Raw genomic sequence first — 18,392 nt, forward strand, 5'->3', positions numbered from 1 at the left:
CCGACTTTTTAGTGGCTAATTGTATCTCTGCAACAGCTGAGGGGAACACATATTAAAAAGTAATCTTCTAGGGTTTGGGAACTATTATGTTTATTTTAAAATCAGGGGAAAAGGAAATTATAGAAGCTTTTAGGTCCATTACCCCTTTAACAAGCATACCTAATCCTTTAGATTTAACTGTTATTTACTAAAAACAGAAATCCAACGGAGGCAATCTGCTGTTTTGAGGAAAACATTTGAATGGAAATCAAAAGACCTGGTTGTAGTCCCCACAATACTATTAAGTAGCCATTTGAGGCTACCGGCAAATGGACCAAAATTGCACCAGAATGAAATCTACCATCTCAAAACAAGGTGATTTCTAAAGTTCCAGTAGCTCTGAAATTCTAAGGGCTAATGCGTTACACATCAATCAGTGCCAAAGATAATATAAAGGTTACTCCCAAACAAAACCTGCATTGTTTTAGACGGGTGTCCCTCTGATTAATGTGACTTATATGAATGAGTGATGGATCAACAGATCTAATCCTGTTCAAGTATTTGGAAACTCAAAAAATTTCCAGCTTTTGAAATTATGGGCAAACTTGTGGAAGTGAGAGAGCTCTTCTAGACCTATGTAACGTCCTTTAATTATTCAAATAGCTGAGGAATTTTTTTTTACTGTGATAACTGGTCTTCAAAGATGGCTCCCAATGAGCCATGCCTCCCGGGGTTCACACCCTTTTGTAGACCCTCCCACATTGCCCTGTGACTCACTTTAGCCAAAGTGACATTGTGCCAGTCCTGGCTCTAAGCCAAAAGAAGTCTTGGTTGCTGCTACTTTTGTGCTTTGAGGGAGCCCCGAACTGCCATTCTTCTCACTGCTGCACACTAAACATATCAGAGTTCAACAGACCCAACACGGGCCCAGATGCCTCATTTCCAATGCCATCCTTTGTCCCTATTAAAAAGTGTACATATCAGGGAAAGAGAAAAAGCCCTATTGTGGCCTCTAGATTCCTTGATTAAAAGAGGCTCCTTGTCACCAATATTGAATTGTCCCTTTGTCTGGCGTCCTGGAGATGCCTAATGGCTCAGAGGCATATTTCTTCTGCTAAGAGGGCAGGAGTATGTAAGATGGCAGCTGGGATCCTCTAGAGGTGAGCCCTCAGGAATGGCAGTCTGAGGACAGTTCACATGGAAGTCGACCTCCTTAAGACCATCATGTTTGAATACTCCCTGGGGTCCTCACGTATCAGGGGTGTGTGTACCTGTTTGTAGACAGCAGACTTTGGTATTTTCTTTTTTAACACTCCTGGGTTCCTCTTCCTAGTACTCCAAGCTCTTCTAATCCCCTCCCAACTCCCCCCACTTCTAGGTATCTATTTTCTTTTCCCTTAGCTGTCCATCAGCTGATCCTGATAGAGTGTTAGGTGTTAGTTAACGAATAAAAACTGAAGACCTTTTCAGGGAGTTTTGCACCAAAAACGAAACAAAGGAATGAAGATGCAGCAATTGATATTTTAGGGGAGGTATCTTAGCCACGTGATTTCTCAATGACACCACTAAGACAGCTACTGTAATTGCAAGGACGGCCCAGTGTTCCCTCTTCAGCAGTGAGAACTTTACCACCATCTCTAGAGTGAATCTCACACCTAAAAGGCAGAAAGTATTCCAAGGAGAGGCAACAGAAACTTTCCAGGGGAAAACTCAGGAAGGAGCTTTGTGATATGTTCATGATTTCTAGAAAGAAAAAAAAAAAGTTCCAATTTCTTCCTTTGGAAAATAGGTTTACTCACCTAATTAAGAGTATTTTTCTGACTAGGAAAGGAGCCTGTCTCATTTCCAGTGGTTAGCCAACCCTCCTCTCACAATACATTTGTGCGTGTGTTTATATGTGATCTGGGTAACTGATACTTAGTTTAACGTTTCTCAAGCCTCTAAGAGTTAAGAACAAGGTTATCCAAGTCCTGAAAGGTAAAAATTTATTGATTTATATTGTATCAGCCTGTTATGATATGGTCACACCTGCTCACAGGGCTGACTTTTTCTTATAGCCAAAAGAGGAAATTTTTTCCTTTTAAAAATACATGTTTTCAGCAGGAAGAAACATTTTCTAAAAACAAACATTTTCCCATTAAGTTGAGGTTAAAAACAACGGCTTTTCTTTTTTTCCCAACTCATGCAGAATAGGGCTGGTCAGCAACAGATCTCAGAGTGCTTCAAATTTGCTTTCAGGCCTTTGCCCTCAGTCTGTTGTCTTCCACAGAAACCACACTAGGGAAAAAATTACAGCCTCACCAAAACAGCAGCCTAAATCCAGATGGAAAAAGAAGAGGTAGGCTGAACTGTAACTATTTAACTTATTTGGTCGATTGTGTAAGATATTTAAATGCATTTAAAATTTTCAGTGGGATCAAACATACTGTCCACCAAAAAAATACCTAAACAATAAATGTTTTCAGTGTTCAAAACAAAATCTTAGAGATGCCTGTTATCAGTTTACTTCGTTTTGAGAAATGAAAGCAAAGAACCAAATTTAGAAATGTGCAAGCTTCCCATGCACTTCAGGAAAGATTTGCTGTTGTCAAATTCTTCAAATCAAAAGCATGCTCTGTAGGACAGATATTAATGCTTTCCCACCCTTTAAAGGGTCAGTGATAGGAATTTCCTGAGAGCAGTGAGTTTACTCAACACTAACAGTTACATTAAAAAAAAAAAGCACAGGGGTTTTCCCTGGTGGTGCAGTGGTTGAGAGTCCGCCTGCCGATGCAGGGGACACGGGTTCGTGCCCCGGTCCGGGAAGCTCCCATATGCCGCGGAGCAGCTGGGCCCGTGAGCCATGGCCGCTGAGCCTGCGCATCCGGGGCCTGTGCTCCGCAACGGAAGAGGCCACAGAGGCCTATGTACTGCCAAAAAAAACAAAAACAAAAAAACAGCACAGGGCAGTGGTGTGCTGGACAGCCCCTACTGGCTGCCTACAGCTGATTGTTAAATTTTAGAGTTTTGCCAGCAGTTGCTAAACCGTTGTTATTAAAATTAAATTATATAAGCTTACAATGAGTGCTGAAGCTAAAAGTGGTTCACTTTAATGAGTATAATTTGTACAAGGGTAAGAAATAGTTTAACAGATCATGTATCAGATTGAATGACAATAAATTTGAGAAATAAGTGGATTACGATGTAATTCCATTTTTTAAATCATGGTTGAATTGCGATCATAGATTGGCTACAAGAGTTCAGCAAAAATCAATTAAAGTATCCTGGGAGAATCAACTGGCTATATGGGATTTACAATAAAGTATATTTTATTATTTGTTAACTGTGTTTATATGTCCTTGCTATCAGCAAAATTTTAACAAACGTATGCACATTTGAATACAGAATTTTTTTTCTAGAGCAGTCTATTCAACATTTACCAGTAGACCACTGGATGGGGAAAGTGGGAAGGAGTGGGGGGAATAGTTTAAAACCAAAGGAGGAAGTACAATGTTTTTTCATTTGGGTTTTCAGTTTGCCCTCAGCATCCAACTGCCATGATACACGTCCACAGATGTTAATGCCTAAATATCTCCAGTAAAATACAACCACCCATCCCCACTACTAAGAATTAAAAGCACTTTACTTGAAAAAAATCAACTTTATTTTTTCTAGGTTAAAAAAAATAGAACCAGCTATTAATTTTTGTTGAGAAAATGCTTCTTTTGGTGTTCACATCTAAATTTCTGAAAAGGTGATCTGGTTACGAAAATAATCCCAAATGCGTTCATAAACCAGATCCACATGTGACCAGCCCTTTGCAAAATTTAATTACAGTTGCCACAGCCTTTACATTCATTCTTATCATATATTACAACATGCAGATACACAAAGAAAGACAGGTCAACAAGCTAAAGTAAACATTATGGCATCAGGAAAATGAAAATCCACCTGTATAAAATAAATACAACTTTGTAATAACTGTAAAGAAAATGAAAGCACTTAATACAACAATGGCAATTCAATGTACAACTGTTTCATTACCCAATCATGAAATGAGTTACTGTAAAATGCATAGACTCCTTACATGTAAAGAATTTGTGCATCACAGTCATGTGTTCAACAGTTTTACACAATAAAAATAAAGCCATTCAAAATATGTGTGCATACCTCGCAAGTAGATTACACTTAAAACTTTTTTTTGCTCTTTTAACTGTTTTAAAAAAATATTAAATGTAAAAATCCTCAAATGGAAATTTGCAGAAAAACCCTTATTTTATTTTCCATATAGCTACAGTCAGCCTTCCCCAACAGTTCAGCACCCTCAGCTTATCCCCAGGGTCCAGTTCCTAATTGTTGGGTACCAATGCAAAATGATTACAATAAAGCACCAACCAGCGACTGTTCCAGAGAACATCTGGCCCCTCTGTGACTGAGAAATGTCCAATTTAGGTGGTTTTGGTCCCAAAGGTATTAGTCTCTACTGTCTCATAAAGTGAACCAGTATACTTGCTGCCCAGGGTGGCTTTGACTTTGCCTTTCATGTTAACAGATGTAAAATTCACAGTACTACATTGCAAAAAAATAAGAAGAACCATTTTTATCCATCCTTTGTGGACCAGAGCTGACATACTCATAATGGTAACTCTGCAAGGAGGTCCTATGTAATGAAGGAAATAGCTGACTCTTCCTATTCAGCAATGCAAATAAAATTTTCTTAAATATAAAAAGAATCCAATAAGGCTATCCATGATTAACTTTCTACGATTATAACCAGGTCCCAATAGTTCAGAACAGTCTGTAGGGAAGTGATTGTCAAGAAACGTTACTAAGACAAATCCACCAGAAGTGAGTAACGTGAGCAAAGAATGAGAGGCATTCTTAACACTGATCCAAACACTATAAACGCTACAGGGATGTTCTGAGGTTTACATTTGGTGATTTAACGTTTCATTTTCACAAAAAGGCTCGAGAAAAATTACAATACCGCCAACTCTTGATTATTCATGGATTCCTTTTCTAGCCCATGGATTATTTAGGCTTTTGTGTTTCCTCTTCCTGAAGCTGTCTTTCCAAATCTTTTCACTACTCATTAACAGTCATAAATATGTAGGCAATAGAAACTAATAAACTCAAATCATTTTTTTAAATTAATATGCATCCCTAGAAGAAAAAAAGTTTGATGATAATAAAAACTCAAACACCTAAATACAATTAGATTTTTGGCTTACTATGACTTATTACTGGATTAACTATCCAGTAATCTCTAGTTCTTTTACTGTGGAAAATTAAGGGTTGGTTGTAATATTAACAACTACTTAATAACATGACAGATCTGAACTCAGAGCTAGCTTTAAAAAAAATCTACTATTTAGAGTCTCAACTCGTTTGCCCACCCAAAACATCATTTTCCATTCTGTAATTTTCCTTTACCTTCTACTGGCATATAGGTTTCTCCACAATATCTGTATATTTCAACACCAATGAGAGTTTCTGAAGTTAAGCATGAACTGCTGGGGTGGTCACTTCTGTAGTCACTGCGCCTGCCTGTGGCCAAGCAGATGCTCCCCTCACTGCGACTCGTTGAGACCAGGGTCCAGCAGGGAGTTCTCAACCCTCTCTGCTGTGTGAATCTAGGCAGATCAGCTGAGACCAAGAAGTGCTGAGATTCTACAAGGCATAAAATTGGCACAGTTTTATTTTCTTTCCCCTTGACAAAATGTATATTTTCTAAACATCCTTTGATCTCACTTTGCAAAGAAAATACAAATTAGGACTTTTAATTCAGTTCTGTACAGTGGCATATTGCTGCTTCCCTGATTGCCATATAAAAACATGGATTCTCTCTTTACATTCTCTAGTACAAGCAGGAGAACTCCAGTTACTGATAACGGAAAGCACTATCAATGCTCTCAAACATTTTGCCAACAGAAGAGAGAGAACATGTTGATGAAGGATCAAAGAGGGATAGGGCAGATCAAATACACATCTATTTACAACTCACAGATCTATTTTCGAAAGTTAACTCACACATCTACTGGTATTTGTCACTCTACAGACTGTTGAAATGACTGCACTGGAAAAGTAAAGCATCTTACATAATAGTCTGTTTAACATATACAGTATATTAAACAATACCACGTTCCTTTGGAGCACAGTGATGGCAAAAGTGGCCCTAAACCACATTTATATATGCATGTATGCATTCCTCTCTCTTTTTTTATTTTCTTGGATGGGAGAACTGGCCACGCTATCTGCGGCTTGCTTAGCAACGAGGAAAAGGTCTATTGGCTAGGACTGTGCGTGCCATACTCGACAGTGAGCAACTTATCCTCCAGATGGCTGACTAATCTCTCAAATGAACAATTTCAATTCATCTTGTCAAGTAGTGTTTGCTGGGCCTCGAACAAAAGCATCTTTAAGCTTCTATCCGTCTTCCTATCATTATCCATACCTCTATATTGAGATTGGCTTCACCTAGTCACTGTCACTGTAAAACACATAAGGAAATGCTTAGATTTCAAAAAAACTGCATCTTATAACAACCATTACCAAACTAAACACATTAACACTATCTTCTGCATTTCACCAGTAGTAGTCTAATGTTCAATGAGGTATTTCAGGTAACGCATCATTCTATTTCACATAGGCATTGAATTAGCCCTAAAGATGAAGATGCTGTGGGCTTTGATTTGGTGTTGCTTTGCCTTTCCCACATAACTGGGAGAAAATTCACATCTTTCCAGTTTTTTTTGGTTTATTGAAAAAAAGATAACACTAGCCTTTACTTTTATTTTCTGGCTACTTCTCAAAATTGTCATTTGTACGATTAGTGGCGATAGGGGAACCTACAATGCTCACATCACAGATAACTACCGCTGACTCACTAGGATCTAAATAGTTTTATAGTCCCAAACCAAAAAATAGCCTCTCTCTCAACACTGGGAGTGCAGGTGATGGGCTGATGGCATGCCAGCACTTTTTGAGAAGTGTTTGGTTCTACTATGAGGTCAATCACATGAACATAGTGACAAATTTAAGAAAAAGAAGTTTTCTAGAAATAGAAACTTGACTTTATCCTTTCCAAAGGCAATTGGAAGAGACTGAGAAGCCCTTTTGCTGGTCTCTCTCCTGGTTACACCACTCTGACATGGGCAGCTCCTTGATGTGCTAAGGGAACACAGGTTCCGGGGGTGCCATGTGAGAACTTGTCACCACTGGAAGCCAGCGCCTGGCTTATCTCTTATTTTTCTAATAAACTAGTCTATTTCACCTTAAATTGATCATTCAAATGTCTTACCTTAATTTGTTTCAACCATCCCCATATGCATTTAATGCTAATATGCAAAATGGAGGAAAAAAAAAAAAGGCTCTGAGTGGGACGGAAGCCTCAGTGTGGTTGGTGCCCAATGCAGGCAGCGCTGGAGAGCGCCAGAGCACAGATCCACGTGCAGACAGGCAGCCTCTCAAAAATCCCACTCACTGATTATGCTTATGTTTGTTTTTAGGTTATAGTACTAATCCTTTGCTATATATGCATCTGATAAAAGTGCATTTTGTAAAAGACAATCATCAACCTATGATATGTCTTCTATACAAGAAGATAAATCAAATGACCCACCCCTCATACAAGGGGAAGCACTAGTGCATGTAAACACAGCATTGGACTGAGCTGGTCTTTCTGAAGAACACATTCTAGTACCAGAATATGTCCAGTGGACGCTGCTTTGCCCCCCAGAGTATGCTTGACACTGAACTTCATGTAGCTGTGGAGGACCGGAGTGTCGCTGCGAACAACAGGGAAAGAGTTCTTCAGAAGGTGCCAACCAGCTCCCCTAGAGGTTACCAGTAACACAGCAAGAGTTGGTGGAGATGAGGGCGCTCTACAGCACTGCCTAACAGAGACTACTAGCTAAAAGGAACGGATGCGTACAACTTTCTGAGCTTGAACTAGATTAACAGGTATATCTGGTGGCAACAGAATTTGTCTCAGAGAGCCTTCTAGGATGATTTTATGATTTCCTCTTCTCCAAAAGTGATGTTTGCTTAAATGTGTGGTGGAGTGTATCTTTTTAAAACATGAAAAGTCCTTAAAACATATTTGCAGGTCATTATATTATTGATCCTCATTTTAGTAGAGTTTTAAAATATCCCAAAGGGGGATAAATATTAATCCATCCATTGAATTTCCTTTTCCTTTTTTTCTATATTCTGATTTGTACATGTAAAACAATGCACGCTTATGAAAGTCCAAGCTCCTGTGGTGACCTTGACAAGTCCAAGTCAATTCCTAAAACAGGCAATGGTAAAAATACTGAAAGATGCTGTACCACATATAGCCTGACAAAAATGCAAAAGACTGTATAAGAAATAGCCACGTATTGCTGAGCGTCATTTCCCTGGAAACAGCTTCCTCATGGCCCTTGGGAGGTGGAAAAGCCCCTAAAAGACAAGATAGAAATATTAATTTGTTTTACTGTGGTGGTAGGTGTCCTAGAATAAAAGTTGAACATTAGTTTAACTAGAGTTTTTTGCTCTTGTTTTTTTTTAAAGCATCTTCTGTGACTTCTTGTCGCTCTTAAAGAGAGATATCATTTGAAATACGATTTTCAAACCGCTAAGCCTTTTCCTGCCTCCCTGAGTCTTTGCCTTTATTCTCTGGCTGGTACGCTCCTCCTCCACCTCAGTGAATGGCAGGCTCCTTGCATTCTTCCAATATCAGAAAAATACCACCCATCTAGTCTCCCCTTCCCCCGTCAGTCACTCTTATCTCCGTGTTTATTTCCTTCTTGGCACTTTCCACAATCTGTATTGATTGCAATCTACCTTTTCTTTTTTCTACAGACTGGTTTACTCTCTGTCTCCTGCTGGAATATAAGCTGCATGACAGAAGGCACTATGGCTGCATTGTTTTCCACTGCATCCCTATAGATTTCCACAATGGCCAGGACACAGGATGTGTGACTCAATTAAATAATTTCCAGGGAATTCCCTAGCGGTCCAGTGGTTAGGACTCTGTGCCCTCTGTGCCAAGGGCCTGGGTTCAATCCCTGGTCAGGGAACTAAGATCCTGTAAGCCATGTGGCGAGGCCAATAAAAAAGAAAATATTTCCAGAATAGCATAATTTATACTAATTCTTCTATTTACAAATTAAATGTTTTTGCCACAAAAGGGGTTGTAAATTACTGATATTATTTTCAAAAGGCAATATGGTTTATGGAATATGTCTTAATAATTAAAAAGAGAAACACAAAGTAAACAGATGTCTGTAAATTCTCTTCTGGAAAGGAAGGCTAGACCACTTTGGAGCAATATTACCTAAGGTCATCCTGAAAACACTCTTCAGCATTTCAAATAGTCTTTGTCCTTGCTGATAATCCCCTAGGATAAGCTGATTCAAGAGAGGATTTGCTTCTCACAAACAATTTACAGAGAAGGCTTTTAAGTTTCAAGGTCTGTTATACAAATAGCTTTCTTAAAAAGAGTTACTATTATTGTTGCTACTATTTAGGCCAAATATCATAAAGAGATTGAGACTGAAAAAGAAGACAGATCTTGCTGGCCTTTTAATCACTTGATGCCTTCTTAGATATCCATCCTATCTCATCTTGAAAGAAATTTCTAGAGTAAGACCAAGGAATGCACACAGCAGAGAGAGGCATCTTGTTCAACTAGTCTTACTAGGAATCCTAATGGCATACACAATGTCCTACTCCTGTCATATTAATATGCACTACTCCAAAGCCCCAGGGTTGGAAAGTTGAGGAAGGAATCCTATCGAGGACAAAGTGAAACAACCCTAAACATAAAGAAAAAAGCCTTAAAGGTAATTAACAGCATCAGCCTTTGCTTATTAGTATTAGACCTTCTGTAGTCTGATTCAATATCTACTTTAATTCTGTACCAAAAAAGTCTAGGTGGGAAGAAAACTGGGCCTCTACTAATCTAAAACCCCATGGCTATTCTCAGGCCCGGGACAACTTTCTCTTCATCTTTTTATCCCTATTGCAGGGTCTAGAAAATAGACCCATGGCACAGCTCACTGTGAAAGCACTTTGGTATGCCTGGTGTTCTACCAATGTTATTTCCTTCTTTCCTAACTTCCTTTTTTTCCTCCCTCTCCCCTCCCTGCCTCCTAGGTCTTTTTCGCTCGTTGTAGTTGTCACAGAACGTAGAGAATACTGAGTATAGAAAAGGGATCTTAGGGTAAATGTCTCCCTAGGAGAAAAATGTAATAAGGTTATATCCATGAAAACTTAACATGTAAACTTTATCCCTCCATGTAAAGAAAAGAATAAAGCATGTGAAAATGCAGTTATTTATTTATTTGGCCGCACAACATGCGGGATCTTACTTCCCCAACCAGGGATTGAACTCACGCCCCCTGCAGTAGAAGTATGGAGTCTTAACTCCTGGACCACCAGGGAAGTCCCTGAAAATGCAGTCAAAAGTGATCTGAAACAACTGTATGGTGACGGTATCAGTCAAACAATCAAGTACAATGCCAACACATGAATGATATTTGCTATTTCATAAAACAGACCATACAATCGCAAATGTATGCTGGCCGTCTTCCAGACTGTGTACTCTCTTGAACTAGATCCATTTATACAAGGGATACTCACCATTTGATCTTTCCACACTGGCTGATGAAGAGCCTGAATAAATTTCACATAAATCTGTCTTTATAAAAATTCTAAGCTGAAATTCTTAAATACAGAAATACTGTGACTCCTTTAGGGTATCGGAAGAATCGAAAAATGGTTATCTCCCCTAACGTACATCTTTGAAACTATCAGTAACATCAGGAACATGTATAATAGGACTCTGTGTACCTGTTTCATAAAAATGTGATAAGAGGTCCTCTTTTTCAATAAAACGCTGATAGAGCCAGTCAGCAAGGTTATCAGTCTCCAGGGGTATATCTTTAATTGGAAAGATCCTATCAAGAGTCAGAAAAAAAGCAAAATCTACTTTAATTCAGAAGTCAGAATCATTCAGAACCACAACTTAGCTTTAGATTATCCTATATCTACAAATAATTATTGAGAAATACCTGTCTCCCCATGTTTGTAGGTTTAAGTAGGAATGGTTTTTGGAACAGGTGAAGTTGGTTTTTTTTTTGTTTTTTTGCGGTACACAGGCCTCTCACTGTTGTGGCCTCTCCTGCTGTGGAGCACAGGCTCCGGACACGCAGGCTCAGCGGCCATGGCTCACGGGCCCAGCCGCTCCGCGGCACATGGGATCCTCCCGGACCAGGGCACGAACCCGTGTCCCCTGCATTGGCAGGCAGACTCTCAACCACTGCGCCACCAGGGAAGCCCCAGGTGAAGTTTTAAAATACAGTTTCTTTAGAACACATTTAGAGTACTCAGACGCTAGGCCAAATAATGCATCTTGGCAATGTTCCTTTGGTGGGAATGCCTATGAACCAGACAGAATCTACCTAAATTGGTGTCTCTTTGTTAATCATATCAGAGATACTGGTTTCATGAGCAGGGCCAACTCTTTCTGACTGGGCGTGGTTGCTGGAAAATGATTCCGAAGAATCTGTGTCTGTGTCCTTACTCAACAGGAAATGGCCTGGGATGATCAGTGATATATATCCATTGCGAGTGAGAACAGAACAGTGGCAGCATGAGTAAGTACAATACTAGAATTGACCTTGAAAAGGCATTTCTTTTCTTTTTTGTTTTCCAATTTTGAGGGGGAGGTGTTCTTTATTTTTTTTCTTCATCAAAGGTATAAAGGTACAGTTTTAAAAATCTGCAAAAGGTTTTTTTGTATGAAAAAATGCAACCCACCTCCTCTGCCCTTTGTTTCTCCCCCCACAGAGGAATCGATTTTTACCTCTTGGTATTTATCACCATATTTCTTCTTCAGTTTTAGGGCTTATCTACTGACTATCGAAGATGAGGACTAAGCTCCTTCCTCTTCCTGTTCCCACCACACATGTACATCCTTCCCATCTTCCCGATACACTTGTATGGTCATTTTAATTATCACAACATTTGATGTTTAAACTATTATAATCATGTAAATATATTCAAAGGTAAGCCACGTAGTAAATCATGGCTACTGTGCATGTAGTAAATCATGGCTACTGTTCCTTTCCTCCCCAATTTTTGTTCTCCTTAGATTGAGCAATTGCATTGTTTTCTATGTATACATAACCAATTCAACCACAAACTCTGGACCAATTGTCTAAAATCAGTTCTCTAGATCTATCCTTTGAAGGGCCAGATAGAAAATATTTAGACTTTGCAGGTTATTAAGATCTCTGTTGCAACTACTCTACTCTGCTTTGCAGTGTGAAGGCAGCCATAAACAAGGTATAAATAAATTAGCGTAGCTGTGTTCAAATAAAATTTTATTTAAAAACCAGGCAGTGGGCCAGGTTGTCCTGTGGTCTAGATCTCCTCCCAGGGTATTCACCTACATCAGAAATCCTTTCAATTTCACCCTCCTGAGGAAACTTCACCCAGATTCTGGATTTGCTGCCTGTAGTGTTCATCCTGCAAAGCCCCTTCATCATCATCCTGGTGATTCTCTGTGCTCCTGAAGTGCATTTAATGTTTCCTACATCTCATGACTTCCTTTTCTGTATTTCTTCCACATTTTGATGGAGTACATCCTCCAGCAGTTTCTTGAGAAAAGGTACTTGAAATCTTGCAATTGTGCCGATGTCTTTTTTTCTGTCCTCATACCCGGGTTGATAATGTGACTAGATACAGGATTCAGGGTTGGAATTCATTTTCTTCCATCTCTGTTTTTTTGTCCTCCTTTCTGAGATTTCTTATTTAATTTCAAACTTTTTACTGAGTTTTTTTTTTTTAATCATACTTTTAGTTTCTAAGAGCTCTCTGAGTGTTCCTTTTTTTTTTTTGCGGTACGCGGGCCTCTCGCTGTTGTGGCCTCTCCCGTTGCGGAGCACAGGCTCCGGACGCGCGGGCTCAGCTGCCATGGCTCACGGGCCCAGCCGCTCCACGGCATGGGGGATCTTCCTGGTCCGGGGCACGAACCTGCGTCCCCTGCATTGGCAGGCGGACTCTCAACCACTGCACCACCAGGGAAGCCCAAGAGTTTTCTTTTTTATCATAAGATTTGCATTTTATCAATTTTTTCCATCTACCGAAATGCTTATATAATTTCTCCCTTTATTCTGTTAATGTGATTAATTAAAGGGACTGATTTTGAATGTTAAACCAAACTTTCATTCCTGGAATGTATGCTCTCAGTATACAATATGATGCATTTTAAATATTTTGCTGGTTAGTCTTATATCTATAATCATGTAAGAGATTTGCCTATAAATTTTCCTTTCTTATAATATTCCTGGTTCAGGTTTTGGTATCCAAGTTATGCTGGTCTCATAAAACAAGCTAGGAAGTATTCCCTCTTTTTGATGCTCTGAATTAACTGCACTTAATGTCCTTTAATTTTTCTTTTTAATGACTATAGGATCTGAGATGACGTCCCCTTTTTCGTTCCTGATATCAGTAACATGAACCTTTTTTTTTTCCTTGATCAGCCTTGCCAGGAGCTGATCAAGTTTACAGTGTTTTCAAAAAACCAATTATTTTTGGTGTCATTATTCCTTCTATTGTATGTTTTCTATTTCAGTAAATTCTCCTTTATTATCCCCTGTCTTCTACTATCTTTGGATTGCATTTACTTTTCTTTTTCTAACTTCTTGAGATAGATATTTAGATCGCTGATTTTCAATTTTCTTCTTTTCTAATGGAAGCTTTTAAGGCTAGAAATTTTCCTCTAAACACAGATTAAGGTGTATCCCATACATTTTTATAGATCATATTTTCATTATCATTCTGTTAAAAATATTTTCTAATTTCATTGCAATCTCTTAATACATGGTAAACATTAAATTACTCTACTCACTATTGACGGGCAGTTTCTCATCTTTTGTTATTATAAACAATGTTACAATGAATAACACTGTGCAAATGTCCATTCATATGTGTATATCTATAGGATAAAATTCCGGAAGTGAAACTGCTAAGTCAAAGGCTAAATGTATTAGTAATTCTGAAAGATGTTGCTACATTGTCTTCATAAAGATTATACCACTTTACACTAGCAATTTATGAGAATGCCTCTCACAGAAAGATTTTTAAGCTGGAGAATAATAAAATCAGAAGGCTCTGATTTAGGTATAGAAGATGCCCTGCAGTGTTTCACAACTGGGATATGCCAATTTGGGGACACATTCTTGGGAATCCATCTATGAGCTCTCTTTAAGAAAATAGATATGTTATGTTTTCATTTTAATATTAACCTTAATAAAAATATTCTGAATCATAGCTAAACATGTGAGTAAGTACTGCCACGTGACTTTGGTGCCTATGTTTATAGTCATTTTGGCACAATGCAGTACTACTTTAAAAGGCCAGAGACGTTAACGGGGGACATACTTAAGAGCAAAATCTATTCTCTCACCTCTTAAAAGTCACCTCTCCCTGTGATCTTTAACATCCATTAAAGTAAAATGAGAGAGGGGCTTCCCTGGCGGCGCAGTGGTTGAGAGTCCGCCTGCCGATGCAGGGGACACGGGTTCGTGCCCTGGTCCGGGAAGATCCCACATGCCGCGGAGCGGCTGGGCCCATGAGCCATGGCCGCTGAGCCTGCGCATCTGGAGCCTGTGCTGCGCAACGGGAGAGGCCACAACAGTGAGAGCCCCACATACCGAAAAAAAAAAAAAAAATGAGAGGAGTTCTGCTTCTTGTAATTGTAGAGTAATTCATAGGTAACAGTTATAAATTCTGGACAAAATGCAAAAAGTAATTAGTGGAAGGCACTGGAGAGTGACTAAAGGCAGGCAGATATTGGAGCAGAGTCAACACTTGGCAGACAGGAATGGCACTGGTTTTCCCGTTTTTATAGCTTTTAACCTGAGAATAGTTCCCCTATGTAAGTCTTCCTGGTTGCAGAATCGGAGGACAGAGATTAGGGTGACCACAGCAGTTGTAAAGTGAGGAATCCCAGAAAGAAGTAAGCACTGAGTGGGAGCCACGACTTCTGAGTATAACCCCCACTCAGATATCTGGGTAACCCCTGAACTATGTATGTATGAGGCAGACTCCAGCAGAATAAAGCCAGCGGACACAGGGAGATGCCCAGAGCTATGCAGGAAATATAACTATTCAGGAAATTTAATCATTTGTTTATTTTTCTTTTTGCCAAATTAAATGTCCTTAATATTTGGATTTTTAGGAAAGTCAGTTAACATCATCCTGATACTAGTGGAATGTTTTGTTTGTTTCTTCCGTGGAAGTGTTTTTTTTTTTTTTTAAATTGTAGTATAGTTGATTTAGGGAATGTTTTACAATTAAAAATTAACAATTTAAACTTAAAAATCAAATTTTATTTTTTAAATGAATGGTATTACAAATTACTGACTTTTTACTTTTAGATAATTTAATACTGTCTTAACACAGTTTTGTAATATAAGTAGTGCTCTTTAAACTATTCACCTCTACCACACTAGGTACAGTCCAATGGTTTGGGAAATTATTCGTATTATTATTATTTTTTTGTGTGTGTGGTACGCGGGCCTCTCACTGTCGTGGCCTCTCCCGTTACGGAGCACAGGCTCCAGACGCGCAGGCTCAGCGGCCATGGCTCACGGACCCAGCCGCTCTGCGGCATGTGGGATCTTCCCGGACCGGGGCACGAACCTGTGTCCCCTGCATCGGCAGGCGGACTCTCAACCACTGCGCCACCAGGGAAGCCCTGTATTACTTTTTAACCTCTAAAAATATACTATTTCTATAAATATAAAAGCAGGTCTAATCAACCTAAGGATAACTAAGAAAGAACCATAGAGATAAAGAATATCCTTGGGCTTCCCTAGTGGCGCAGTGGTTAAGAATCTGCCTGCCAATGCAGGGGACAAGGGTTCGAGCCCCGGTCTGGGAAGATCCACATGCTACGGAGCAGCTAAGTCCGTGAGCCACAACTACTGAGCCTGCGCTCTAGAGCCTGCAAGCCACAACTACTGAGCCTGCGTGCCACAACTACTGAAGCCCACGCGCCTAGAGCCTGTGCTCCACAACTAGAGAAGCCACAGCAATGAGAAGCCCGTGCACCACAATGAAGAGTAGCCCCCGCTCACCACAACTAGAGAAAGCCCGTGCACAGCAACAAAGACCCAACCCAGCCAATAATAAATGAAAGAAAGAAAGGAAGGAAGGAAGGAAGAAAGAAAGAAAAAGAATTTCCTGATTTCCTGAAATAGTACTTAAAGCAGCTTTATAAGGAGAAAAGTGACATTGAATATAAGGCTGAATTAATAGAGGAAGTTTGGGTTTACCAATTAAACTCTTGAAAGAATGTGGTGAGGTTGGCGAAGTACCTATTGCTTTAAATGGGGTGAGTGTGGGAGTGGGGCTGTGTTTTAACCGAAAACCTACCCTTCCATTCGCCTAGAGCAGCTGGGACATTCTCTTGCCTTAGGAGGCAGCCAGGAGGGCAGACCAAATGCTCCCTCAAGAGCAATCTACCTCTATTACTCCGATTCTTTGGTCACCACGGGATTAAAATATTAAAACAACTAATCTTCTAATATGGCAGAGTGTCAAATGCACTGAATACCAGTCCTCTTGGAATCAAATAAAAGGAGTTCTTGTGGGATATAAATAAATAACAGAAACAAATCTTTCCAATACCAATAGCTATCCAATGAAAACTTAGCTCTTAATTTTCAAGAAATAAAAATTATTATCAGTAATCCAGAATGTGCTCTTAAACACAGAGTATTCCACCAAAATCCACAGTATTAGATTTAAGAGCACTAGATAAATTATACTTTCAAAAAAAGATATAAAATAATGCTTAGCTGGCACCTATACATTCTCACTAGAATTTTCATGCCACAAAGACTCCCAAACGTGAGCTAACAAACACCATGGCTAAATCCTCAATTCAATTATGCCAACTACATATTAGGAGCTAATAAGCACTGAAGAAGATCAACTGTTTGTGCTTTCTAAAACCTAATAACCTAGCAGAGGGATCAGACAAGCAAAAAGTCTAAAATCAGAATGTGGTAAATGTTATATAAGGAGTTTAAACAATTTCTCTGTAAGTTTAAATGAAGGGGTGTGCATGTCTACTTATGATATAGCCTACATGGAAAAGGCATCACTTGAGCTGTCCTAAAAGAGTCAGTAGGATTAAAAAACTTAAAACAAATTTTTAACAGAGTAACAATATGCATATAGCTTTCAAGAATCAGAGCAGTACAAGGTTCACAACGAAAAATAATAGACCGATTTTTTCCCTCGTCAGATCCCTGTTCCCCAGATACAACCCCTTTCAACTTTCTTTTGCTGTTCACTTCCACATTGCTTATAAACATGCTAGACTGTCCAATTTAAAGTGTATTCATTGACTTCCTATTAAGGAAGATAAGGACTTGGCTTTCTTCTACCTTTGTTGTCTGCTCCTTTGGCTTCCTCCTCCTCCTCTCCTACGGTTAATAATCCCTCCTCAGTGCCAACTCTGTCCTTCATAACTATGCTTATTAGTTTATGTTCTATTTATTTTCTTATGTGTCTGTTTCCTCTATCAGACTGTGCTATACTCATCTTTGCATACCCATGTGCACATCAGTGCCTGCTCCTTTGTGGGAACTCAAGTTTGCTGAACTGAATTAAATGCAAAGTAATCCGCCAGCATAAAACATGATGAGGTACCATCTGGAGACAGCGACAATACCACAGGTACAGTTAACTGACACCAGCAGGGCTGGTATGACAAGAATAACTCAGAAATGCGGAAACTACTTGTCACCAAAAATAGATTTATGGACAAGAACAGATCCTGTCAAATTTAACGTATCAGAAGATCTCCCAGCACTCAATTCCCAGAAGTTTTGCTTTGAGCCATCGTCCTTAGGTAAGCTGCTCAGGCCTCATCCTCAACATTCTAAAACGTAGTATTTGTAGCTTCCTCCTGCATCCACTAGAAAGGTTTAAAAAAAACCCCACTCAGCTATGTGAAAAACAATTTCAGCAACTCAGATATAAACTTTTTTCCACTTTAACAGAGGAATAAACCAAGGCTCTAAGGTAGCAAACCTAGGGTCATATAGGAGAGAATTTTGAGTGACTTTTTAAGGTTTGTGTAGAAAGGGAGATGGCAAATACTCAGCACCTAGACTACTGCTTCCCTTCACAGTCAGGGACAATTGAGCCTGTTACGCCTTCCCCTTGAGTCCTGCTCCTTGAACGAGTCAAAGCCATAGCAAACTAACATGCCACTTGAGGGCATAAACAATGAGATGGCATTGTTTACACCTCAAATTTATTTATTATATCTTTTTTCGTATTGCGTCCTTTGAGACACAGATGCTTGCTGAATGAGCTGAACTATCCAGTAAGCAAAATATAAGATTGGTATATTTGCTTAAGAG

The 18,392-nt window shown here is 39.3% G+C and overlaps 1 protein-coding gene across 4 annotated transcripts in view; it reads right to left on the reverse strand.

Annotated features, from left to right (window-relative positions):
• Positions 1-3,599: 3,599 nt before the first annotated feature.
• LPGAT1 (lysophosphatidylglycerol acyltransferase 1) overlaps positions 3,600-18,392 on the reverse strand; it is a 65,884-nt gene continuing 51,091 nt past the window's right edge. For 2 of the 4 annotated variants that reach the window (XM_027082926.1, XM_027082924.1), the window contains 2 exons: positions 10,795-10,901; positions 3,600-8,400 (listed from right to left, as the gene is read on the reverse strand). In XM_027082926.1, the coding sequence (XP_026938727.1) occupies positions 8,249-8,400; positions 10,795-10,901 (259 nt within the window). In that variant the 3' untranslated portion in view covers positions 3,600-8,248. The remainder of the gene's footprint in view (positions 8,401-10,794; positions 10,902-18,392) is intronic. The other 2 variants (XR_003427974.1, XM_027082925.1) reach the window with 2 other exon arrangements.

This window comes from Aethalodelphis obliquidens, unplaced genomic scaffold (genome assembly GCF_003676395.1).
Source record: "Aethalodelphis obliquidens isolate GAN/ISIS:26980383/991018 unplaced genomic scaffold, ASM367639v1 scaffold48, whole genome shotgun sequence".
NCBI lineage: Eukaryota > Metazoa > Chordata > Mammalia > Artiodactyla > Delphinidae > Aethalodelphis > Aethalodelphis obliquidens.